Source organism: Falco rusticolus, chromosome 10 (assembly GCF_015220075.1).
Source record: "Falco rusticolus isolate bFalRus1 chromosome 10, bFalRus1.pri, whole genome shotgun sequence".
In the NCBI taxonomy this organism is placed as follows: domain Eukaryota; kingdom Metazoa; phylum Chordata; class Aves; order Falconiformes; family Falconidae; genus Falco; species Falco rusticolus.
Window position 1 is genome coordinate 22,715,837 of NC_051196.1, and position 25,782 is coordinate 22,741,618.

General features: G+C 57.4%; 1 protein-coding gene and 1 long non-coding RNA gene across 9 annotated transcripts; one reads left to right on the forward strand and one right to left on the reverse strand.

The window, feature by feature from the left end:
• Positions 1–1,046: 1,046 nt before the first annotated feature.
• UCKL1 (uridine-cytidine kinase 1 like 1) lies at positions 1,047–24,017 on the reverse strand. 8 transcript variants are annotated; one of them, XM_037402304.1, is made up of 16 exons: positions 19,198–19,219; positions 18,653–18,866; positions 15,181–15,374; positions 14,453–14,559; positions 14,066–14,236; positions 13,754–13,825; positions 12,367–12,556; positions 11,825–11,886; positions 6,904–6,923; positions 4,475–4,573; positions 4,000–4,093; positions 3,463–3,525; positions 2,975–3,097; positions 2,522–2,629; positions 1,987–2,143; positions 1,047–1,415 (listed from the first exon to the last, which is right to left on the reverse strand). In XM_037402304.1, exons 1-16 carry the CDS (start codon positions 19,202–19,204, stop codon positions 1,339–1,341), a joined length of 1,758 nt encoding a protein of 585 aa, XP_037258201.1. In that variant the 5' UTR covers positions 19,205–19,219; the 3' UTR covers positions 1,047–1,338. The 8 variants fall into 8 exon arrangements, with proteins under 8 accessions (XP_037258201.1, XP_037258202.1, XP_037258204.1 ...); XM_037402305.1 differs by lacking the exon at positions 6,904–6,923 and adding an exon at positions 10,441–10,457; XM_037402307.1 differs by lacking the exon at positions 18,653–18,866 and having other exon boundaries at positions 19,198–19,523.
• Positions 19,702–22,713, forward strand: LOC119154581. The gene is made up of 2 exons (XR_005106495.1): positions 19,702–19,833; positions 20,743–22,713. It is a non-coding gene; the product is annotated as an uncharacterized LOC119154581 (long non-coding RNA).
• Positions 24,018–25,782: the final 1,765 nt, after the last annotated feature.

A 25,782-nucleotide genomic window follows, 5' to 3' on the forward strand; every position in this document is an offset into this window, starting at 1 on the left:
ACACCTGAGCCCACACTGAGTTATCACCAGGCGACTCTCCACTTCAGCAAGGGCCTGACAGAACACCCCCCTCCCAGCCCCACTCCCCTTGCTGCCGGCAGTGCCTGCCTGCCTTGCCTAACCCCTCAGAAGCCAGGTCCAAGCCAGGGATGCCCAGCTGAGGGGTAGGTTTGCTCCTCCTGGCCCATCTCCAGCACAAGGATGTTGCATTGGTACTTTGAATCATGCAGGAATGGAAAACACTCTGTGCTCATCCACAGGGATCACAGTCTCCCCTGACTAAATCCACCTCGTGGGACTGGCCAGCTCCCCTTCCGCTGAGGTTACTCTAGCCTGCTAACAGCTTCCTGGAGACGGTTACGAGCCCCGCTCCTCACCACATCTCAAGCCGCTCTGATTCAGCCAGAGCAAGCTGGTGTTTGGGTGAGCTATGTTTCACTTCAGCGCTGAACTGAAACAGTGGCTTGGTGCTTTTAAAGCTAAAGCATGGCATGATCTGAGCTGAACTTCAGCTTCTTTGCAGACATGAACTGCCTCTCCTGTGGTACCAACCTTCACCGGGATCTAGAGCATGGTATTGCCTCCGCAGCGCATGGCAGCAAGAGCAGGGAGCTGGGGAATGGAGGCAGTGTGTTTTTCTCCTGCTCACAGCCCTGTTGCAGGCAGGAGACTCTGGTTTGAGTGGCGTTATCCTAGCCTTGCAGAGAGGCTGCAGGCTGATCTCTGTCCCCACCAGCTCCCACGGGGTGAAGGCTCCCTCCCTGCCTCGGTAGCATTAGACAGAGCAAGCGCGTCCTGTAGGGTAGGCTCTCCCTGGGGTGTAAGAGCTTCAGTGTTCAGCAAAGAGAAACACGGACCAGCTGCCTGTAACCAGCACAAAGATGGAGCCATAAAAACTGCTCCATGGCTGTAGCATCAGCCGCTCCTCAACAGCAGGGTCTCGACCTCCCACCACCACTCACAGCATCTCCCTTCCCAGGGCAGCAATCCCAAAGGGTGGCAAAACCTTCTGGGCACCAGTGGGAAGTGACAAAAGAATGGCTCCATTCAAGAAAACCAGAGAAAAATTTATTATTTTCCTTTATAAAATATCTCCAATAAGTTATATAGGCAAATATTTAAATTAAAATAAATTAACTCCACTCTACGCTGGGACATGCGACTGTCCACAATGTCAAACTAGGATTTGTGTTTCTTTGAAAAAATATGCCCTAGATCTCCAATGTAAGATTTGAAAAAAATATCTATGCTTGGTGAGGAGGAAGAAGAAATCTGCAATGGACAGAAGGGGTTAAGGTGCGGTGCTGAAGCTGCCTGGTGCCAGCGGCATCTCCACATCTAAGTGCTAAGAGCGTCTTCATCATCGCTCCAGTCCGGAGGAGCATCTGTCCCGAAGTACCGATCACCAAAGTTCCCTGCGGGGAGAAAGAGAGAGAAGCAGTCACAGCTCTGCAGGGAGCCCTGGGACCGTTCTCCAGCCTGCCCTGGCCCCAGCAGGCACGGAAACCAAAGCAGGTTTATCCGACAGATTGAACAGCACTAAAACTCATGTAGCAGCAGATCTGGAGCAGCCTGGAGGCTGTTTTAGCACCCTGTGGCAGGGGTGTCTCCTGGCACAGCAGAGGTGAAGACAGAAGAACATAGTGAGCTTGTTTGGGATGAGCTTGTTTAAGGTGGCAGCTTAGGGAATGAGGTGAGCACAGGTCTGCTCCAGATGTCCCAGCTCAGCTTGTCCAGGTGGGGCTGGAGGAGGCTCACGGCATGTGGCATGGCTCCCTCTGCCAACAAGGCTATGGCTGCCCGACAGCTCTCAGAGCGTGTGTGTTGATCCCAGCAACCATGCAGCAGCAGGACCCAAGAGAAAGGCACTGTGTCCCTGGGTGAAATAACAACAGACCTGACCTGCTGCTGACAACCAGGGCTGGTGTGTGGGCCAGAAGCACCAAAATTCCCCCTGCAACAGGTCCTTCCTACCCAGATACTCACCGATGCCAGGGATTATCCGGAAAAGGTCATTCACCTTCTTGTCCACAGCTGTGGTGATGATCTTCACCCGGGGGAAAGCATAGGCGACAGAGTGGACACCCATCTCTGCCATAAGCAAGGACAGGAGGAAGATCTTGTCTTCTGGGACATCATGATCCTGCAGGAAAGGCACAGAGACAGCCCGGGGTCAGGGTATCCAAGACTTGTTATGGCCCGTTCCTCCAGGGAGCAGCACTCCAAGCACTCCCTTCCTGGAGCCACTTTTTCTCCTCTCCTCTCTGTGGCCAGCTGGGGTTACTGGGCACAGGACCAAGACACCAACTAAATCCAGGCTGTTGCTACACAAGGAAGGGGTGACTTTATCAGTGCCTGGTTACAGAGTCACCCCAGCTTGTGCTGTCTCCCATGACGCTCTCTTTCACAAGGAGGAGCCGGTTTCAGCACAGAGCCTCTCATCATGGCTGTGGCTGGTGTTTGGCACGTTACTTGTGAGCAAACCACCCGTCCTCTGCAGCGTGCCCGACATCCTCCGTACCAGCAGCACCCTCACTGCCATCATGGCTGCCGCGCCTGTGGAGACCGTGCAGTCCATCAGGATGACGTGGTCTTCGCTGATGTCCTTCGGCAGCCGCAGGTAGTGGAGCTGGGCAGGGGAAGAGAGATCAGCTCAGAAGCTGCAGATTGAAGGTGAATGGAGCAACCAGCGCCTTTCTCTTAGAGAGGTGAAGGATCTTTCATGCATCTCTATCTCTGGGACCCCAGCTGTCAGCTTGGAGCCAGGCACTGGTGCAAACACTTGGACAGCAAACCAGCCCCTGCATGCACAAACATGCTGGCAAAGCCCACTTCAGAAGCTTTCAAAGCACTCACTCCCTGCCAAGACCAGCTCTCAGATCACTGAAGAGCTCTCAGGGAATACCTGAGTCACCCCCTGCATGCAGGCTAACACCAGGAGATGCCCTCAGCAGGCCAGGGCCCCGGGCTTTACCTCTGGCTCGCCTGTGTTGCAGTTGGTCTGGATGAGGATGGTCCCGATGCGGACGTCCTTGCACACTGCTCGCAGCGCTGGCTCCATGGTCTCCCCCGCTCGCAGGATGGACACCCCGGTGATCTGCAGCACACAGCAAGGGTGAATGGGAAGACACATGGCAGGAGGTACACGCCACCCCAGTATGGCACTGGGTCTCGACAGTGGCGGACTCTAATGGGCAACCCCAAAGTGCATCCCTTCCAGAAAGGTTGTGCTGCTCCCAGTCTGAGCTGTCTCCCTCAGTGGGCGGGCAACAGTGGCACATTGCTGAGGACACCCTTGGCTGCCTGTCCCCATGATATAGGGTGTCATATTCACGAGAGCAGGTGCCAAATCCAGGCCTGATGGAAACCCTGAGAAGCCAGGATGTCCTGCTCCTGCACCCACAGGGCTTTCAGTGTAACCCCATGGGGCAGGTCTGAATAGTACTTTTTGCTTCCACTTACTTGCTTCCCGCTGTATGTCCTCCCTTCGTAGTCCTGTCCCTGAGGGGTCTGCACTGTGCAACTCTACAATGTAGAACCATGGGAGAAGCATTACCAGGAGCTCTGACGCAGCTCTCAGAGGAGCCCTGGCACCAGGGAGCCAGCCAGCTGCGGGCTGCTCTGGACCATTGGAACATGAGGCTGGACAAAGAGCTGTCATGCAGGGCCAGGCCATTCCTCCATGGCCTCAGCGAGCCCTGCCCCTTTTTATAGAATCACAGAATCGTAGAATCATTAAGGTTGGAAAAGACTTTAAGATCACTGAGTCCAACTGTTAACCCAGGACTGCCAAGTCCACCATTAAACCATGTCCCTAAGCACCGCATCTACACATTTCTATGGAATCACAGGAGAATCTAGGAGGAAAGGGCTGATATGTGGGGAAGGTTGGAGGAGCAGCACCAGGACCGCGCTGGCTCCCTGGCAGTTACAGGTTAGCAATCGGAGAGGAAACACAGCGCCCACTGCCCACCCTCCCAGCTACATCCCTGAACCCACCTGGAACGGGAGCAAGGAGAGCGCGTGCTCAATCAGCAACCGCATCAGCCTCTTGGAGTAGAAAATGAACTCATCCCTACTGGTCTCCTTGTTTCTGGAGGGGAGGGAAAAGCAATGTAAGCTGTGGACCAAAATGTACCCCAGGAGATGCTAACAGAGGTCAGAGGTTGCATGCAGGAGGGCAGCCCCTGCCCCTGTCTGGCTCTCAGCACCTTGTTTGCACAGAGGCCACTGGCTGAACCTGGAATTGTGGTGGCAGTTTTAAGGTAAAAAGCAGAAAAAATCTGGCAAGACCAGGGAGCACTTACAGCACAGCTCCTCTGCACATGGCCCACTACTGTCTGCCCTCTCCCATGTCCCCAAGCCACGAGGACAGGCACAAGTAAGATTCGGGACTCCAAAGCAAGCTGAGCTCACCCCAGCCATCAGCCAAGCCCCATCCCACCCCAGGAGGCTGCAGCGATGGGGGCTTTACCTGATGATGGTGTGCATGCCCCTCACCTGAGGGGTGCTCTTCAGCACACTGAGGGTCTGAGGAAGGGGGTGGCACTGGTGCGCAGAGGCCAGGGCGGCCCTGAAAACCAAACACATGGTCAGCAGGTCTCTGGGCAATGCTGCCCAAAGGCTGGTGCACAGCACATGGCCGAAGCCATCCTCCCAGATGTCACCTCACACTGCAAACGCACACCAAGGCCATCCAGCCAAGCCCAACAAGCGGCCAGCCCTGCCCAGTCCCCTGCGATGGCAAAGGGACCTGCTCCCATGAACGGGGCAGGCAGCGGGTGGTCGGTAGAGCCAGCAGGACCTCGCAGCCCAAGGACAGGCGCTTCCCTTCCCAGGCAGCTGACCCATGGTTGGCTCATCTTGGTTTCCACTGGTTGGGAAGAAAGCGGAAAATAAAATCAAAACCTTCTCCAGAGTCTTGTGGTGGATCCTGAACTGATGGGGTGAGGAGGAGCTGTTGTGGTTGCCTCTGTCCTACAAGTCAGTCACTGTCCCCATTCAGGGATAGTCAGATCGACACCAAATTGGGAACAGCTTCAAGACTTTATGGCTGAACAGGACTGGCTTGTGTGACTCATCTCAACATAACTAATAGGGTTGGGAGCTATTCTTGGATCAAGGGAACACCATTCATGGGGAAGTGCACAATGGAGCCCCATTAGTCACCTCTCTCTTTGACAGCGGCAGTAATGAGATGAAGGTCACATCTATTTGGCTTCCATAAGGCTGGGCAGGATGGACAAGCAACTTTGTCTGGGAGGAGGGCTGGGGTCCGAAAGCCACACATCAGATCACACACATGCCAGCAGCTGCATCCCAGTCAGAGAGATGTTGGGGAGGAGGAGAAGAGAGCAAACAAACAAAAGCTCCAGGTGATTAAGATTTCAAATCAAGCAGAAACCTGCATTAATTGCACACACAGAGGCACACAAGCGGAGAAGACAGAAGATGACTGGGTAGGAATGGAGGAGGGCAGAGCTAGATGACTTGAGGCCTCCATCCATGTAGCCATCTCCTGGTCTTGGCTGACCAACACCAAACGAGACATTCCCAAGGCCTGTGGGTACTTAAGGGCTCCTTCTGGGTTTTGCCAGCTCCAGTCTGGCATAGCAGCAAAGGGAACACTCCTGAATCCGAGACAGCTGGCCACGTGGAGTGTGTGGGATGGGTTGTGCTCCCAGTGCAGGCTTACCCGCTGCTGGCAGAGCCTGGCTGGGCTGGGGCCAAGCCCAGCGTGTCCCGCTGCCCGCAGACCCCACCGCCTGTTTGGGACAAGCAGCCCTCAAGGCCCTGGACCTGTTGTCAGTGAAGCGAGCTCACTCTGTTAGTCACTGCTGCTTGGGTTGGCTGCCTTTGGAGATGCTCCCACGCTGGGGCTGTGCTGCTGGCAGCCCCAGCAGCTCTGCCCCCACAGCCCCCCGCCTCCTTTCTCCTGCCAGACCTGGCCTGGGGACAGATCCTGGGGGCACAGCCCCACCTAAAACCCTCCTGGCCCCAGGGGTGCAGACCCACGTGGTAGGTGAGCACCTGAGCCCTGCCTTTGGCAGACGCTGGTGCCCGCGCAGGGGCTCCCTGCTTGCCTGCTTCTCGGGGGGCAGAGATCAGCCCCCCAACACAGAGCCACACACCCTCTCACGGCCCCAGTTGGGTTTGCCAAGGTGACAAACTGCTGTTGCCCAAACCAGAGGAGCTGTGGTGGCCGTACAGTCGTAGCCCACAGGGCTGTCTCCTACACACCACAGCCCACCCAGGGGCACAGGCCTGAGCCTGGCACGGCACCTCTCCCCTCTGTCACCACCAGGTCCGCCTCACAGCATCCCACCATGCCAGAGGGATGGGCAGCCGCTCTCCTGCCCTGCTCTCCATGACGCTTCAGGTGAGATGAGGTGTGACCTGGCTCCCGCTCCCTGCCGCAGATGCCAGTGAGTGCTCCTACCTCTGAGAGCAGCCCTGTGTGCCTGGGAACACCACCCCTGCACCCCGAGCTGTCAACAGACCTCCGGGAAATGCTGTCAGCATTTTGTCACCGAGCTTTCCGCACCTTTCCTGTGACACCCGCGCAGGGGCTGGTGCTCAGCGCAGGGATGGGAAGGTCTGGATGCCACCCCACTCGGCCCCTGTTCCTGACAGCAGAGAAGCCACTGAATGCTGTCAGGTCCCCATGGTGCTTTCTGGGGGAACTGCGGCAAGTCCTATCTTTGGGATCGGTATGAACATGCTTTCCCAAGCCCCCTCACCCCGGTTGGGTATGCACAGCCCCAGCAAAGCAGGACCCTGTGAGCTGCCTGCTCAAAGGCCCCCAGTCTGGGTTAGTAACGCAGCTCACCCTGCGCAGCCCTCGCCCCCATTCCCCAGCGTTAGTGTCACAACCAAAACACTGCCATTAGCATGTCTCCTCACATATCCCAGCGCAGCTTCCTCTGGTCACCAGGTGGGAGGGATGTTCAGGGGAGACAAGACAAGGAAACATGAGAGTTTAAGGGGAGAGGGACAAACATGACATGAAACAAAGGAAAAAGTACTGCCATTAGTCAAAGGGGGAAAAAAAGCGCCCAAATTGATCTATGGCTCCGAGACGTGCCCAGTGTGTGGGCCATCACTACACAGACCCCAGCACACCTCCCTCGGGGACCAAGCCATGTCACTGCCACACTCCACAGCACCGGCTCCACTCCTGGCTCCACGGGGAGAAAGCTCCATCTGATCTCACCGCCCCAGAGCCACAGCAGAGACACTGTCCCATCTCTGTCCCAGGTGGTACCACGCTGCAACATCAGCTGCAGCCCTCATAGCCCAAAGGAAACGCGCAGCTCTCGCCCAGCGCTCTGCTGCAATCCCAGAGCAAGCACAAAGTGTTCAAGGTCAAGCTTGCAAAACCTTCATCCAACCTGCCCCGCATGCAAACCGCTTGTGGGCTCACAGGGGTGCCCACCTCCTGGCACACTGCAGGGATGATCTGCTCAAGCCTCGGAGAGCCTGGAAAGCCGAGAGCGCAGGGAACACGGGGAGAAACCCAGCTCTGAACTGAACATCACTGCCCGATGGGAAGAGCTTCCTTCCCCCCAGTTCACCTGGACCTGCCCTCAGATCACCATCCCTTGGAGAGGGGCTGCAGGCTGAAGACGAGTGAAGAGCTCAGCTTCTCCAGCAGCTGCTCGGCCACAGCCACGTCGCCTGCGGTGGAACCCCTTGCCCATCTCTGCCGGGAGGGACAGAGCGAGCAGGGCTCTGCTGGCTGCGAGCAAGGCTTCCTGTCCCTCCCCCTGCCAGGCAGGACCGCGATGGAAAATTCAGACAGGCAGCCATGAGCACGTCAAGAAAACGTCTCATTTTGGAAACTTATTTTTTTGCCCCCTAGAACAAAAGCGTTAAAGGAAAAAAAAAAAAAAAGAAGAAGAAAGAGAGAGAAAGAAAGAGAGAAAGGGGTGACCATCTCTCAGGAAGGCTTCAGGGAACATCCTCAGCTCTTTGTTGAGCATGCTATCAAGCAGGAAGCAGACAAGAAACATCCAGCTACAAAGGAGCTAATGCAGTCAAGGCATTTCAAACACGTACAGCAGCTGGCTTTCATGGCTGACATTTCAAACAAGGGCTATTAAACTGCGCCACGGGTTGATATTTAAAGACACAATTGGCAAAGGGCATGCCAAGATGATCGAGACCTTGGGGGTGGGGAATACTGATTAGTGAAGGGAATCAGCTGAAAAGAACACTGGCTCCAAGAGCTGGGCTGGCTTCTGAAATCGCATGGCAGAAGGGATGGAAACCAGGCTCAGCTGAGAGCACTGTGCCTCGGTGGGCACGGGCTCACCGGTCTGGCTCCTGCTGCTGGGCTCGAGGAGAAATACTCACCTGGGCACGCATGGGAAGGGAGTGCCTGTATGTAATTACATGCCCAGCACACACACCATTAAACACGTGGAAAGCAGGACAGGAAATATTCCAACTGCAAGGACGATAAGGTCTGACCTGTGCTGAGGGAATACAGAGGAAGGCAATGATGCTCCTCAGCAGCCAGGAGGAAAACAAGGCTTGCAGGTCCAGGGAATGGCACCAATTTCTTTAAACTCCTCAGAATTCACCCATCTGATCAGCTGAGAATTGGGGAGAGGCACTCCTTGCCTGTCCCAGCCACCTGCTAGGTCAGGAAAGGCAGCCCAGGGCCAGCCTGGAGCACAAGAGCCAGAAAAGCATCTCGGACTGGGGCCAGATCTAAGCATCCAGGTTTTATTCTACCAGCTACAAAGGCCTCATTGCGTCCCTACGGCCGCCAAAAGGCAGTGACATCAGAACAACAACCGTGACATTTAGATGAAGCCATTCAAGACAAGCGCATAGGGAACTGTTTTAGATGAAAAGCTCCGTATTTGCCAAGCGCATCTCACTTGACATGTGTGTCTCTGTCCACCTCGCTCCTCTTGTGAGTGCAGAGCCACAGAGGAGCTGATGGGAAACCGCCGCAGCAGTAAGAAGCACTGGGACACCAGGAGCGTAAACAGATTTTTTTCCAGGAAACTTTTTCCAGACTTTCTGGCAAAGGCATAAATGGGAACCATGAGCCTTAAACAGAACATAAAAATGTCTGTGGCTGTGGTCATCATGGAGTTATTTCTGGAGGTCAGAGTTATCTTTCCAAACACGCTATCATAAAACTACTCACACTTTCCTGACGTGTTATTAAATACCTGATTTTTAAGGTTCACAAAAGGATCACCTGTACTGAGTACTACTTTGATTAAAGAGTGAGAATCACTGGAGAGAAAGGAAATTTTATACATGTGTATACTTATATACATACACATGGACATATATACATACACACAAACATTAGTCTACTCTCTAATGTTACTCCCGTAATTTTTTAAACCAACAGACTTCTCTCCATGCTAAAGAGCACCTTCCCACCTGGACCTCCAGACACACAGGAAAGCTTATGCTGTCTGTATGGAAATGTCAGGCCCCATGGTATTAAACAAGCAAATGGAAATAAAATAGAACATCCAGCGCCTAGTCTAGGAAATGAATGGCTTCAGCAGAAATAAGTAAAGCAGATCCTTTTCCCTGCTCATCTTAGGTATTTTAAAAGCTTGTTGTATGTCAAATGTAAATTTTAGGGTTGCTTGCATTAAGTGTCTCCACGCAATGATGGAGAACTAAATGGAAACCCATTTGCAGTAATGCATCCCTTCTGCTTCCTACAAAAACACCTAGAAACTTAGCTGGCTGCTTAATGGAAGCACCAGCGCTAAAGTCCCATCTGGATCCACATACTGGAGAGGTGAAGGTAATCAGCATACACTTTATAGCATCCACCTGCAGGTACTGAGAAATTAGAAATCCTGCTGGATTAGGGTATAAGTATTTTCTTGGTCCCCAGGCAGTTGCTGTGTGGCCTTTAGATACCACAGGAAGGCAGGCACCTCCTGCCACGCCAAAGCTGCTACGCTCCTGGGGGCCATCAGGCTTGCAGCCGAGAGCCTCTGCATGCCGCAAGGGATCCAGGGCTCCCAACACCCTCCAGCCACTTTGGTTAATCAAATAATAGGTGTTTAATGATGTTTCATCATCAGGGATGGAGAGTGGCTCTGAGCAACTGTTCACCTTAGAGGATGAAGGGATATAAACCCCAGGATGCAAAGCCTCCCCTCTTGCAGATATTGGAGGTCCCCAGCTAACAAACCTGGTCCTGCCCCAGCTTCAGGGGTCTGAGCTCAAGCTGGTGGTACCCTCACAGGATGAACACATCCCTGGGGAGCAGCAATGTCCCTGCTGGTCCCAGTGCCAAGGACAAGGTGGCCTTTTGTCAGCTTCAAGTGTGATGAGGCCATGTGCTCTGCGAGCTGTCGGTCTCAACTGCAGGTCAGGGTTAGGCCAAGCAGTGCCTGGCATTGGAAATGCCTCGGGCTGCACAGACAGGACAGAGTTAGGGGCTCTTACCTGACACTGAGTTCACGCTGCGGCAGCAACACAAAGACACAATGCAACCGGTATTAAGCATTGTCAACACCAGGGTCGTTTCAAGATAAAAAAAAAGGAAAAATAGGAATATTTTCCTGCATTCACATGTAGCCTTTTCCCCTTCTTCCCCTCCCCAGGTAAATGAAAGCCCACCCAAGCCAACCCCTCGCCTGGCTCTCAGTGATGCCCTGGGGAGGAGCTGCCGTGTTTGCTCACTGCAGCGTCCAGCTGTGAGCTCTCCTGGCCAGATCCCAAGGGCTGGGAGAAAGAGCCATCTCCCTCCTCCTGGCCTGTGCCCTGCGGCTGCATGCCCTCCTGAGCCCGGTGCTAGCGACAGTGCCAGGGCTCTGATCCGTTCTCCTGTGACCTAGGGGTTAGAAACCAACTTCCCGACCTGCCAGAGCTTGGGGCTGTAAATCCGGGCAGCAGGAAAGCCCTGACTGCCGCCTGCAGCCCTGCGGAGAGCGGGGTGCTCTGGGAGGGGGAACCTGCCAAGTCACCTTTGCTTAAAAGCGGTCCCTCCTAAGCAAGCGTAGGTGGCACGATGCTATCGTGTGCCAGCTCATAGCCAGGGCTGAGTGGCTCCTGCCACCTGGGAGCTCAGAAAGGCCTGCAGGAATCGAGCCTTTTACTTTCAGGTGCATCCATCCCCAGGTCATGATCCTTCCACCTCCCAGGACATCACTCTGAGCATCTCCACAACTTAACCGTCAAAGCTACAAACGTGGGGCAGGAGGAGGCTGTGCTGCTCAAGGAGCAGCAACACACAACAGCATCATTTGGTCACTGGCTCAAACCACTGGTCAGGACTGGCCCAGGACACCCAGAAGACTTGTTAAAGCTGGTGATGGGGAAGGGATGGAGCATGTGCCTGGATTGGGGCTCAGCCTGTGCATCAAACATAAGACTTTGGTTTTTGAAACCCACGGGCTGCATCCAACACAGAAGTGGAAAAATGGGCTCTGGACAGAAAAGCCTGTGCAGCAGTGCCTGCAAAGGGGTGAAGAGGAGAAGCCAGAGCCAGAGAGCTGAAGTACTGCAGGGTCTGGAGCTGCAGGCAGGGAGGACACACCACAGATCACTGCAGGATGGTTGGTTTGTCCCCGGAAGACTTGCTCTCCCAGGGAGGGAAGGAAGCTGCTACTGGACCACAGCTTGCAGAGGAGCCTCGTGCTAACCTGAGCACAGGGATAAGGCAGTCTCCCTCACTGGAATGGAGGGAGAGCCCTGCAGCTCACACCCCTGGAGCACGGAGGGAAGCCAGGCTATTCCCACCTTGGCACCCAGAGCCTCCTGCAATGCCACCGCTGTGCAGGCAAGGCTCACCCCACCATTAACACCCAGGGGACCAGGGAGCTCTTACCTCTTCCAGCTGGCTGTGGACGTGCTGAACAATCAGGTCAATAGCCACTGTGTTTCCGCTCCCTGGAGTGAACCAGAAGTGAAAGACAGCCTGGTCAGGACCACAGTGCTAGCGGCGCCTGAAACAATCCTTCCCCACGCTCCCTGCCATGTTCAGAAACACACCGTACCCCTGCTTCCCCAAACAGCCCTTTCCTAGCAATGCAGGAGACATTCCCGCTTTTATTAAATTCTTATTTAGTATTCTATTATTGAGTATCTACAAGTTGCCTCTAGCTTTTAAATTGCTAAGCTGCAGGAGCCGGTAGGGCAGGAGATGGGTTAAGGGGAAGGGCAGACTTTCCCCTAGGAACCTGCTTTTGGCCCGTGTTTGCAGATACTCAGCTAGAGGGACCTTTGCTTTGGCACGGGACAGCCACTCTGTCCTCATCAGCTGGAGGGCGGTGGGAATGGCCAGCAGAGCTGAGGGTGGAGGGACAGGGTCTCTGAGGTCCCACTAAGGACTGAGCCCCGCGGCAGCTTGAGGCAGCCCTGGGCAGGTACCTCGGGGGACGACGATGTCGGCCAGTCGCATGGTGGGCTGGATGTACTGGTCGAAGGCGGGCTTGACGAACTTGTTATACTGCTTGATGACACCCTCAATGTCACGACCACGCTCACTGATGTCCCTGCGCAGGCGACGCACCAAGCGGATGTCCGAGTCTGTGTCCACAAATATCTTCAGATCAAGGAGCTGAAACGTGAGGGGAGGGCACAAACCCCACTGGGTCAGGTGTGTAACTCAAACCGACCTTCTCCAGCCACAAGAGAAGCTGAGCCCTGTGCACAGCACACCACCAGTTTAGCGGAGCTCGGCTCAGCTCTGCTGCGGCCTGGAGGGAGCTTTTCCTCCGCAGCCCCTGAACTTGAACCTGGCTGGCACTGCAGATGCTGCAGCCAGTCCCTTGCTGACACCATGCCCCTTACTCTCATGCCCCTGGAGGCCTGTCCGGCTCCAAACCCTGTCTCCACTTCTGTGCAGCTCCAACACTTTGTCTGGATGTTATTTAAGAGTGAGGAGGAGCCAAAGGAAGTTAATGCCACGATGCAGATGAACAGGTTTAACCCAGGAGCACCGGCTTGTTAACGCTGGAAGGGAGCCAAGCACAGCAGGTCAGCTCATGACACTGCCCTGAACTGCCCCAGACAAGAGCAGGGATGCTCAGGGAAACTCCAGGGGGATCTACCCAGCTGTCCACTGGAGGTCACCGTTGCTCCAGGAAAATGCAACCCAAATGCTCGCTTGGCAGGGAAAGAAACTTTCTAGACGAGCTCGAAGTTTCTGCATGGCTCACTCCCTCCCATAGCATTTTTCGTGTATCCAAATAATTCCCAAGAAAGCCTCCACACTAGGAACACCAGGCTTTGCGCAGTCAAGTGACAGCAGACTTTCCTTCTGGCTGCGCGAGCTGTGGCATGCAGCGTGGAGGTGGCTATTTCTAGTCATATTTATGCAACGCGACTGCCAGGGACCAGGTCACCACTGGGCTCCTCGTTCCTGGGAATGAATGGCTGAGATCAAGGTCCCTCATGAAACGCCTGATCTCCGCCAGGGGCTCCTCCCTTGCTGCTACAAAAATCTGGACTATTTCTTCCACACGGCGAAGTGCTGCAGCAGCCACTGTAACCTGAAGAAGGTCACCTCCCTGCTGCTGAACCTCAGGAGAAAGCATGCTCCCACCATCTCCTCGCGCTGGCTATGGGGGTGGAGGGCTGGTTTGTAGAGGCGATGCTGAAGCACTGCTGGCGGACAGGGTCCCATCCAGCGCTGCACAGGAGCCCCAGGGCACCCGGGAGTCTCTCTGTGCTGTGACATAAGGCTGCAGAAGAGGGGATTGCAGCACTCGCACCTGTCGGGCTTCACCAGAACCGATTCTAAGCCCTTCCTCACCTTCAGGAGCTCCTTGTCTGCGAATGCCATGATGCCTTCAAAGATAATCACGTTGGCGCCATACAGGGTTTTCTGTGGAGTCAAAATGGATGGGGTTAGACACAGAACATGTTCATCTCGGGGAATCTCTCTGGGTTGTTAGTGACTGCAGCAGCTCAGCCAAAAAATGTGTCCTGAGCCAGTCACGGAGCAGAGGGCAACTGCATGAGTCTGACTGCAAAAGACAGAGGCTGCAGAGGTCTAACTGGCACCCTCCTCTCCTGCCTTGGCAGTCTCCCCACCCTGAGTCCCACCCTTCTCAGTGTCCCGTACCCATTCCTTCTTCCGGCTGTGGGTGGTAAAGTCATAGATGGGGATCTTCACGCTCTTGCCTTGCTTCAGCTTCTTCAAGGTGGCAATGATGAGGTCAAAGTCGAAGGCATCGGGGTGGTCAAAGTTGAAGTCATTGCTGGCTGCCTGCTCCTGCTGCTGCTTGGTCAACACCTGCCCACAGAGAAAAAGTTTGTGCACACAGCTGTCACCACCAGCAGCATTCCCTCGCCACTGCCCTGCTCAGCAACCTCTGCCCCTGCTCCAAGAACCATCTGAAGGGGAAACCATGAGGCCATCACTAGATCCACGCTGCGTTTTCCCATCAGGGGGTTATGCCAAGGACCATGGCAGCCCAAGGAGCCTGGCCAGGATGACACACAGCCTCACCTTGTAGAAGGAGTCCATGGACAGCAGAACCACCCAAGGGACATCAAGAGCCTCAATGATCATGGTGGCCACTGTGGTCTTCCCAGAAGCGCTGCCTCCTCCCAGGCCTGCCAGGGAAAAGGGGATGAAGTCACCAATCCCACAATCTGCCTTTCTAGCCACAGGCTAGAGCCCAGGTCCTGCTCCGTTACACTAAATTGGAGGGACCTCCCAAGAGGGAGATCGATAGGCACTACAAGAGCAAGATTACCCTTGAAAATGTCAAATGGCACGAACTGTAACTGCCAGCAATGTGCACAGCAAAAGTGGGAAACCCATCGTTAGATGGCTGTGTAACAAGGGGAGAGCTGACGTGAGAACCAGCCTAGACTAAATCCCTGGGAACTCGTGACAACACAGACAACAAGAGTTGAGGGAACAACAAGCAAAGACTGCGGTCTGCTCAGTGCCTGCTATAATCGATCACCCGCATCTGCAACCTCTGAGCTTCTGCCCGACCCTACAGCCTGCCCAGCATTGGTGACTCTCCCTGCTCCTGGCCAGGCTGAGCAACTCACAGCTTGGAGTCTGGAGCCAACCTCAAGTTTCCAAAGAGGCTGTGGGGCAGGATCCCCCCAGGATCCCCTGGAGAGCCATGGGGCAGGCAGCATCGACACTGCCTGCGCCAGCCTGCGCCAGCTGAAGTGCAGAGGTGGGACAGAGCCCGGACATGTGCTGCCTCTGCCTACCTATCACGAAGGCCTCTTTGGACTGCGTCCCATGCTCGTTGTACCATGGTGGCCGGCCAGCTGTGTAGATGGTCCTCTTGCTGGTCCGCAGCAGAGGTGGCTCGGACTTGCACTGGCTAGTGGTCCGTTTTCGGGGTGGCTTGGTGGAGCCCACTGCAGGGTACAGCCGGTCTAAGGATTCGGCACTGCTGTTGCTGGGGATGGGGAGAGGAAGGAGCTCCGTTACTGGTGGTGGGGAAGGGCCAGCATCCCTGGTGCGTGGGAGTGGGGCCTCTGGGGGATCCCACACTGTACAGGTGAGGGATGCAATGGAAAAGGGGGAGAGACAACCACAGCCCTGCTGCGGCACTACCAGCACCCACACCTCTGTGACCCCAGGCAGTGGCCAACATCGAGGAATTCTCCCACAGGACCAATTTTAATCTGGAAAAGGTGTAACACAGGCATCGCTTCCCACACACCTACTGCTTGGGGAATGTCTGCATTACACAAACACGCCAGTGAGCTCTGGAGCACTGAGGGGTATTACTACAGAGGGCAATAACCTGTCCTAACGTGCAGAGGGACCTTGCTGGTGGATGGAAGCCAAACACAGGGGCTACAGCTCAACCGCCCTTGTTCCCCCATGCACAATCCCCTTCCTCTCCCCACTCTGAGCGCTCTGCTCCCACCCAAACCTCTAGTTCTCCCACCCTTTAGGCCTGAAACCCCTGGGGACGAGCCAGGCCAGAGCCCAGCAGTCAAGCCATTTGCATCTGCTCTGTGGTGCAGCCGAGCGGAGCACGCCAGAGCCCCGGAGCTGCTAAACGCCTCTCTCTTATCTCCCCTCCTGCCGCAGCCCTGGGGAGGGAGAGGAACAAACCACCCTCTGGAGCCCTTTGCGAGCAGCGCTGGAGGTGATAAGTGGCCCCTGGCCAGGAGATAAGCCGCAGCCGCGCTGCTCGGCCAGCACAGGGATGGGGGAGGATTATTTATACCAGCTCCTGCTCCTCCCCGCTAGCTGTTTCGCTGCCTCGGGAGAGATGTCTCCTCCCTGTGAGAAGGTGCAAAGGGCTCTCCCTGCTCATTCTTGCTTCTCTCCCTAGCCGTGAACCAGGCTGGAAATGAAACCTCTGCAAGGTCAGAGAGCCCCCGGCACTGAATGCTCCAAACACGGCACCGTTTGGTACAGCCCAGCCGAGCTGGCGGGGCTTTCCTCCCTCTCTGTTATTTTTGCTCTTGAAAGGGCTTAAACTGCAGGGCTTTACAGATTTTGGTTTGATTTTAAGCTGTTTTGGTATGAAGACTAATTCCCTTCCTTCCCCTAGCCCTTTTTAGAACAATTTAGATAAAGATCAAAATATGAGGCCGACCATCTGTACGTAAAGTGTCCCAGCAAACCTCCCCCGAGCACAGCGGGATGCCCCTGGCACACCATCTCTACCTCCAGCACCGGCACATCCCTGTGGAGCCGGCAACAAGACAGCAATTTGCCTGGCTTTGCTGGACCCCTTAGCGAAAGGTGGGCTGCAGCCTCTGTCTGCCCCTGTGCCCGGTCATCTCACACCGATGCTGACCTACACGTGGGCACCTACAGAGCCACCCCGCAAGAGCCACTAACACGCCATCCCTTGCATGAGCCCATCGGCACGCAGGGCCGGCATCGAGCACCGCCGGCCTCCAGCTCACCCGAGAGCCATAAACACCCCAACCACTGCTTTTAAAAAGCAACATCAGGAGGTGAGACCCGTCGGGAAAGTCTTCTGGGGTTTCTTTCTGTGCAAGGATGGCTCCTTCCACCAGAGAGGCAGGAGAAGCAAACCCAGATGGGGTATTTCGGTCGCCTCTCCCACCAGTGATGCTGCAGCAATTAGCCACCGCGTGCTATTCCCAGAGCTAGGCTGACATCAGCCGACAGTGCCGGTGCATAAACAAAGTCATTTTGGCTTGATAAAAGCAGAGATGACAAAAACACAGTTGTTTACCAGAAAATAAAACGGTTCCTTTCATCTATGTCCCAGCCCCTCTCCCGGGACTGCGGTTACTCGCGAGCCATGCCGCTGGCGCTGCTGCTGAGGGCTGCTCAGCTGGCTTTCCTCTGGGGATGCACACCCATCTCCATGTGACAGGCAAGTTTTTCAGGATGCTCTGCTCCTTGGTGGAACGCAGTAACTTTGGTGTAACCAAGCTCTCCTGTGCCAGCCTCCGCCCACAGATCCGCGCACTGTGATGCTGACCGAGGCCACGATTCCCAAAGCGATTCAGAGTTGGGCAAAACTCTGGGTTTTGGAGCCGGAGCGAGATGCTGACCTCTGCAAGGTCCGCTTGCTGCTGCCTTCAATCAGCACCAACATGACCCAGCTCCTGGCAGGGACGGGGATGTTAGGACCATGATGACTCTGGCTGTGCCCAGAATTACAGGCTGTGGTCAGAGCTGACATCCCACTTTCCCATGTGTCACCCGTCCGTTCCCTGGGGTGCCTGCAGGACACCAAGTGTGCTGGCACAGAGGGAACCCACCCTGGGCACTGCCGTGGGATGCAGGGACACACACAGGGATGCAGCAGCAGTGCAGGGATGGCCCTTGGTGAGAAGGAGAGCTGTCCCCTCCGCGCATCTGGGGCCACTCTTGGATGCAGCACTTGAATCCTGTTCCAAGAGTTGGCCTGCTTTGCCTCTTTTCATCCAAATACTTCTGGATTTTCACCTAAATCCTGTTTCTATAGATATCTATCTATACCGTCTGTATCTACACAAGAAGTAGATACTCTACACCTCCTAAATCAATGTTTCCCGTGATTTATTTCCAATAAGCACAGCCGTGGGGAGGGCTGTGGGGCTGTCCTGGAGTTCTGCAAAGGTCATGCATTTTCTCCTAATGTTACACTTCAAGATCTGTAGATGTTTTCCGTTGCTGCCTTTGCCAGGAAGGGCCTGTCCTCCCCTCTGAAGGAACAGCTGATCCCAGCCCTCTCACAGCCATCTCACTTGGCCATTTCTTCCTACCACTTTTTAAAAATTCCATGCAGCAGCAACAAAGCCCATGCAATGCCCCTACCCGCAAGGCAAGGCCCCCAGAGGAACGGGACTCTGTTTATTGCCAAAGTTAATGCCACTGCTCCAACCAAAGGATGTTCTTGCCCCACGCAGACCTGCCTCAGCCTTCCCAAGCACAGCGCACCCGCTGGGTTTCAGGGGCACGATGCCATGGTAAGGTGAATATGAAAAAAAACATTGCCCTGGGCTTGGTAACCCCTCTCCTGCAAAGCCTTCCTGGAGGGCTCGGCTGCCACCAGCTCCCCGCACACTGTCCCCAGCTTTTGGGGACGCGTTGCCTTCCCCACAGCCAGTGCTGGAGCCTGCCTGCGCCCCTCCACCAGGAGGAAGCCTGACACCGCAGGGATGCCCGGCGCTGGGGGCTGCTCCCCGAAGGAGCTCGCCAGCCCCGCAGATGCAGTGGCACAAATGAAGGAAGTGTTTTACTCCCACTTACCCCAAGCACAGATTTACTGGGGTGAGAGGGGGACCCCTCTCCCTTCCCCACCGCCGCTCCCATCCCTGTGCCCTCTGTGCTAAGGCTCTGCATCCTGCAGCCCTCTGGGACCCCCGACCATCCCGGATCCGTGCTGGGCTGGGAGGGGAAAAGCAGCAGGTCCCAACAGCTCCCACAGCCAGCAAGATAAAACGGGAAAGCCCCAAACCTGAACCTGGAAGCAAAAAGGAGAGCACATCCTCAGCCCTGGCCCCGTAAACTACACGCCAACTAAGCACCCGCCCTGCACATCCCCACGCCAAGCCCCCTGCAGCCTGCCAAACGGCGCCAGGCTGGCTTCAGCCCATGGCCCAAGGGAAGCTGATCTTTCCCCCAGCTGCTCCCTGCACTTTTGAAGCCCTCAGCTGGCTGCGAGCTGGAGACTGGGACCGGGGGACCAGGACCAGGGCTAGTGAGGGCTTGCTCCAGCAAGCCCACGGACTGAAAGCAAACAGGTGAAAAAAAAGTAAAAACCCACCCAAAACCAAAGGAAAGGAGGAACTCACCTCCCATCCGGCCCGAGGGCCCAGCAGCCTGATATACGGACGCTGGAGAAGGCTGGGGGACTGCTCATGGCCACCCCGCCACGGAGCAGGAGGTGATGCCGGGTGTCACCCCCTGTCCCTGCCCGTGCGTCAGCTCCTGTCCCCCAACTTCCCAGTGCTACTGAGGCGAGGGGGCAGCTGTGCCAGCGGGGCTCCCTGGGCGAATCTCAGTGCCAGGAGCCATGCATGGGAGTGTGTCCCCTGGCACAGGGACGGTGGGCTCCCAGGGGGACAGGGAGATGCAGACCCCCTACCGCAGCAGATCCCGGGGGGCTCCGGGCTGGAAGCTGGAGGAAGGAGAAAAGAGCGCTGCCAAGGAAGCGTCTTTTGCTGGGAGCTGTGGAGCGGTCAGCACGCATAAGAGGATAGCTTAAGCTAGAGATTACGTTCATTACCTGATATTAATAGCACTGGCTTGATTAAAGAAAAAGCGGGGGGGCTGGGGGGGCGAAGTGACACCTCCCCTCACCGCCCCCTGTGCAGGCAATAAACACTGGCCCCCTGCGCCTCTGCTCCCTGGGACGGGGGCTTGCTCTGCTGCCTCGGAGGCGGGGGGCTCGCCAGGGCAGCAGGGAGGGCAGCTCTGCCGCCCACCCGGTAAGTGTGCGGCCGTGAGCACCGGTGAGCTCCAGCACCGGTGGGGAGGGGGCTTCAGGGGGGCAGGAGGGGACGGCCACGGGGCAGAGATGGAGGGGGTACCCAGCCAGAACGCTTTCAGCCGATGGAGCCGGCTGGGGCTTGGGGCTGGGGTGCTGCTGGCCGTGCCAGGGGTTTTGGTGTGGGACTCACCCCCTCCCTTAGCACCCAGCGGTGGGAGGTCTCGCCGCGAGCCCCCCGGTGCTCAGCTCCCCTGGGAAGAGTTGCCCCTTGCCGTCCCCTCAGCCCTGGAATAAACAAGTGGATGAAACTCAACACCCCGGGGCTGCGGGAGGCTAAGAATAACGTCCCTGCCTGCTCGGCCCTGCGATCTGCGCTCTCAGCCTTCCCCCTGCCAGCTGCCCGCTGCCCCCCCGGCCGTTCCCGCTCCTCTCCCAGTGCCAGGCTCGCCAGGGAGGGCAGGGAGCCCGGGCACCCAGCACCCCGCAGCCCTGTGAGGAAGCCAAGCAGCAGCCAAAGGGCAGGACACCTGGCGAGGGGTGGGAGATGGCCGGTAGGTTGGCAGAGGGGGTCCCAGGCGGCCCTGGAGCACAGAGGGCAGAGCGGCACCCACCGTGCAGCACGTGGCTGGTGTGGAAGGGAGGAGGTAGCAGAGGACACACCAAAATGCCAGGACTCTGCCAGGGATACGGCCCATCACAACCAGGTCCTGCTGCCACCGAACGAGCCCCCAGCCCAGCCCGGCACTGCAAGATGAGAGTTCAGCTTTGGTACACCCACCTCCGACGGGGTCCAGGGAGGATGCTCACCCCACGCTTAGCATCAAGCAGGGCTGAACGTCTGGCAGTGGGGCCAGAGATGGGGAGAAGATCCCTTCCTCCTCCTCCCTGAACACCAGGGCTATTCCAGGGACACGTGCTGCATCCTGGCGTCCTCAGCAAACCCCGGCTGAACACTGGGCATGGCCACAGCAGCCCCCTCCTGCTCCTGTCCAGCAACGGGACCCACAGGACAGCAACACCCTGGAACGTGTCTTGAGTGACTACAGCACTGATGGGAACCAGGGACAAGGGACTGGTCCCCAGACGGGGGCCACAAGAGGAGGGTTTCAGAGGTGACCCGTCCCCAGTTCGAGCCGCAGCTGCCGCCCCAGCAATGCCAGGGAAGTGAGCGATGATCAAAGGAACCGTTGCCATCCTGTGATTCCAGCACGGACTCCCCTTTCTCCACAAAAGCTCTTTCAGAAGTTTAAAAATAAAATTCTCTTCCGCAGCAATTTCTATTCTTTCTCATTAAAGAAGCAAAAAAGAAAAGGGACAAGGAACTTGGCAGTGAGGAGCCCTTGCCCTCGCCAAGGTGACGTTGCTCCTTATCGCACCCTCCCCGGTGCCTTTTTTCCTGCCTTTGTTTAAAACATCCAAGCGACGGGAGCAACTCTCCCAGCCGCTCACCCCACATCCCAGGTGGGACAGGAATCGCCCACAGCGGCTCTGAACCCCGGCAGCAACCGAGCCTTCCTCCCAGTACGCACTCCTCCACAAATCCCCTCCGCTTCCCAACTCCCGGTTTCTGAGCTCTTGCACAAGCCAAAACTCCTGGGGTTTGGACTTTTTTCCTTCCAGATGATTTTTAAGCACAAATCCCTCCTCTGTAATTGCAGCCTGGATTTAAAATTGGGAGAAATAGGGGTGCAGGCGCAAAGGCTGGGGTGCCCTTTCCCTTCCAGCGATGGAAAGCTGCTCGGTGGGTTTTCCTTGGGATTTAAGGATGGAAACCGAATTGCACGTGGCTTTTCCACGTTTGGGTGCTGTAACTTGAATATTGTCACTGGACCTGTGTAAAAGCCCAGGACGTGCCAAACCCACAGCAAAGGGGTGTCTGGCCCTGTGGGAGAGGGTCCTTGCCCAGCTCCCACCCCTGCGGGCAGCACCCATGGGTGCGCAGAGGCCAAACCTGCTTCGCTCCACCTTTGAGCACGGCCTTTGTTGGGCCAGACCCATGCGTGCCACCTCAGCCAGGCCCTTCACCTCCTACTGCACCTTTTAACTTAAGCCGAAAGCGGACGCGCTGCAACAGCCTGGTGGTGCAACAGCCACGTGGGGCCCGGCGCCAGGACTCCCTGGCCAGGGACCAGGTGGGCAGCCCAGGCCGGGGGATGAGTATCGTGCAGGGAGTGCACAAGGAAAGGCTTCAGGAGTCCCAAAGCCTTGGAATGAAGGGACCTGCACAAGGGATGGAGGAACCTGCACAAAGGATGGAGGAACCCATCCAAGGGTGGAAGAACCTATGAGGAACCCATCCAAGGGATGGAGGAACCTGTCCAAGGCATGGAGGAACTTGTCCAAGGGATGGGGGAACCTATGAAAAACCTGCCTGAGGGATGGGGGAACCTATGAAAAACCTGCCCAAGGGATGGAGCAACCCATCCAAGAGATGGAGAAACTTGCCCAAGGGATGGAGGAACCTATGAGAAACCTGCCCAAGGGATGAAGCAACCCATCCAAGGGATGGAGGAACCTATGAGAAACCTGCCCAAGGGATGGAGCAACCTGTCCAAGGGATGGAGGAACCTATGAGAAACCTGCCCAAGGGATGAAGCAACCCATCCAAGGGATGGAAGAACCTATGAGAAACCTGCCCAAGGGATGGAGGAACTTGCCCAAGGGATGGAGGAACCTATGAGAAACCTGCCCAAGGGATGAAGCAACCCATCCAAGGGATGGAGGAACCTATGAGAAACCTGCCCAAGGGATGGAGGAACCTATAAGAAACCTGCCCAAGGGATGGAGAAACATACAAGAAACCTGCCCAAGGGACGGAGCAACGCTCGCAAGGGACAGAGGAGCCTGCCGGGATGGAGGAACCCGCCTGCCACCCCACTACCAGCAGCTCCAGGTGTGCCAGGACGCTGCCCAGCGGCCCCACCACGCCGTGCCCACACCGTGCTCCTCTTGCAGCCCCATCAAACATCGCCCCTGGCCCTCCCCAGCCTGGCACCCAGCTCTCCCACCGCCCCACCCCGGCCAGAGCTGCCACCAGGCACCCCGGGCCGCCGGCACACAGGCTGCTCTTCCTGCTCCGTGAAGGACCCCAATTCCCCAGGAGAAAAAACATTTCCCTCTTCAAACCCAATTATCTCGCTGCTGTTTGCCCGGCGCGAGGGCCTAACGAGCCAGCCCCACCGCTCCGCGCGGGAAGGGGCTCGGTTCAACACCCCCGTTCCGCATCTCCTGCCCGGCCAGCGTCACCAGCGGCAGCTCCTTCCTCCCCTGCTCATCCTCACCCTCGCTGCTGCCTCACACGAAGGCGTCGCCATCGCCGCCCGCATTCAGCTGCCGAAACAGGCGGGTTGGTTCGGCATTGACTCGGTTGGTGCCGCGGGGATGCCGGGGTGCCGGGGACCACCCCCCCCCCCAAGGGATGCTCGCACCCCTGCAACCATTTGCCACATCAGCAGTGCTCTGGTGATGCTCCGGGGCTAATTCCCGGGTTTTTGGCGTTTGGGAGCGGTTGTGCTCCTCCATGCCTGAGTGTTGCGCTGGAAAAAGTGGGAAATAGTGGGAAAAAGCTGAGTGTGGGGAAAAAAAAAAAACTAATCCCGAGTGGGTTTTTGGGGGGAGTAAATTTGTAGGTTTTGCTTGCCGGTGCTGATGTGCCGGCTGGGTTGCAAACGGGGGTGCCTGTGCTGCGAAGCGAGGGTGAAAAACAAAAGGGAAAAATAAAAGAAAACGAAGAAATTTACAAAAAAAAAAAAAAAAAAAAAAAGAGGAAATAAAAAAAAAAAGGGGGGGGTAAAGAAATTAAAAAAAAATACGAATGAGGAAGAAAGCTAGTTTGGAAAAATGATGGGATGAAGGGTGATGCTGCGCGGTGGGATGCAGGAGTGTCGCTTGCTGCGGGGAGGGGGGGGAAGCAAAGGGATTTTGGGGGGGGAAAGGAAGGAGCGATGGGATCGGGAGGCCCCACTCGCGGAAGTGGCTTCGTGGGACGGGACCGGTACCGCAACGCCCCGGAGCCGCGGCTCCGGGGCGTTGCGGTACCGGTCCCGTCCCCGGGGGTGGGGGTGTTGTAACGGGGGTGGGGGGGGTCTTACCTGTCGTGCGGCTCCGCCGGAGCCCCCTCGGCCACCGGGGCCGCGGCCATGGTGCTGCCGGGGAGAGGCGGGGGCGGGCGGGGAAGCGGCGGGGGCGGCGCTGCCGCGGGGCTCCCCGGGACTTGTAGTGCGGGGGGCGGGGCGGGGGGAGGAGGAGGGGAGGGGGTGCCGGGGGGGCAGGTGGGTGCTGGGGGGTATGAGTGGGTGCTGGGGGTGCTGTGGGGGCAGGTGGGTGCTGGGGGGAGAGGTGGGTGCTGTGGGGGCAGTTGGGTGCTGTGGGGTATGAGTGGGTGCTGTGGGGGGCAGGTGGGTGCTGTGGGGTGATGTGGGTGCTGTGGGTGCTGTGGGATATGAGTGGGTGCTGTGGAGGGCAGATGGGTGCTGTGGGGTGCAGATGGGTGCTGTGGGGTGCTGTGGGTGCAGGTGGGTGCAGGTGGGGGCAGGTGGGTGCTGTGGGGGCAGGTGGGTGCTGTGGGTGCTTTGGGGTGCTGTGAGTGCTGTGGGGGCAGGTGGGTGCTGTGGGGGCAGGTGGGTGCTGTGGGGTGCTGTGGGGGCAGGTGGGTGCTGTGGGTGCGGGTGGGTGCAAATGGGTGCTGTGGGGGGCAGATGGGTGATGTGGGTGCAGGTGGATGCTGGGGGGGCAGGTGGATGCTGGGGGGCAGGTGGGTGCTGTGGGGTGCAGATGGGTGCTGTGGGTGCAGGTGGGTGCTGTGGGGTGCTGTGGGTGCTGTGGGGGGCAGGTGGGTACTTTGGGGTGCAGGTGGGTGCTGGGGGGGCAGGTGGGTGCTGTGGGTGCAGATGGGTACTGTGGGGTGCAGATGGGTGCTGTGGGTGCAGGCGGATGCTGTGGGGTATGAGTGGGTGCTGTGGGGTGCAGATGGGTGCTGTGGGGTGCTGTGGGCGTGCGTGAGTGCTGTGGGTGCGGGTGGGTGCTGGGGAGCAGGTGGGAGCTGTGGGGGGCAGGTGGGTGCTGCTGGTCAGGTGGGTGCTATGGGTGTTGCAGGGACGGGTGGGTGCTGTGGGGTATGAGTGGGTGCTGTGGGGTGCAGGTGGGTGTTGCAGGGACAGGTGGATGCTGTGGGGGGCAAATGGGTGCTGTAGGGTATGAGTGGCTGCTGTGGGGTGCAGGTGGGTGCTGTGGGGCACAAGCGGGTGCTTTAGGGTGCAGATGGGTGCTGTGGGGTGTAGGTGGGTGCTGTAGGCCTGAATGTGTGGTGGGGGGGGCCGATGTGTGCAGTTGGCACGGGAGGGTGCTGTGAGCACGGGGGGTGCTGTGGGGCAGCTGCCCAGGAGCACCCATGCCCGGGAGCCAAGGGGTGCAACACCCAGCACCCCACACCCCGCAGAGCTGGGGGGCTGCGGGTGGCCCCGGGCTGTGCAGCAGCCCCTGGGTGTGGGGAGCGCAGAGGTGGGGGGTCCCGGCACCCCGGGTAGCAGCAGCGTCCGGATTTACTGGGCATCACGCTCCCTTCTCGCTCCTGGGGTCCCCCGGGGCTGGGGTTTGGGGGGGCCGGGGGTTGGGGGCCTGGGCAAGCGCCGCTCCCACGGTCCCCATCAGGCCCTCGGGATCCCAGCCCACCCCTCGGGAAACGCGGGGTTCACGGGGTGACCGGGCCACCGGCCTCAATCCGGTGCTTACGTGGGGTCGACGCCAAAAAAGACATCAGGAAGCGGAGCAGGATCCATTCCCACGCTGGGGCAGCCGGGGGGGCCGGGTCCCACAGAGCTCCCCAGAGAGGGGAGGGCCCGTGCTGGATGCGGCCCCTGGGGCTGGGGGCTGCTGGGGTGCATGGGCACCTCGGGGGGGATTTTTGCTGTGAGAGTGGGGGCAGCCGAGCATCACCGGGGACCCCGCG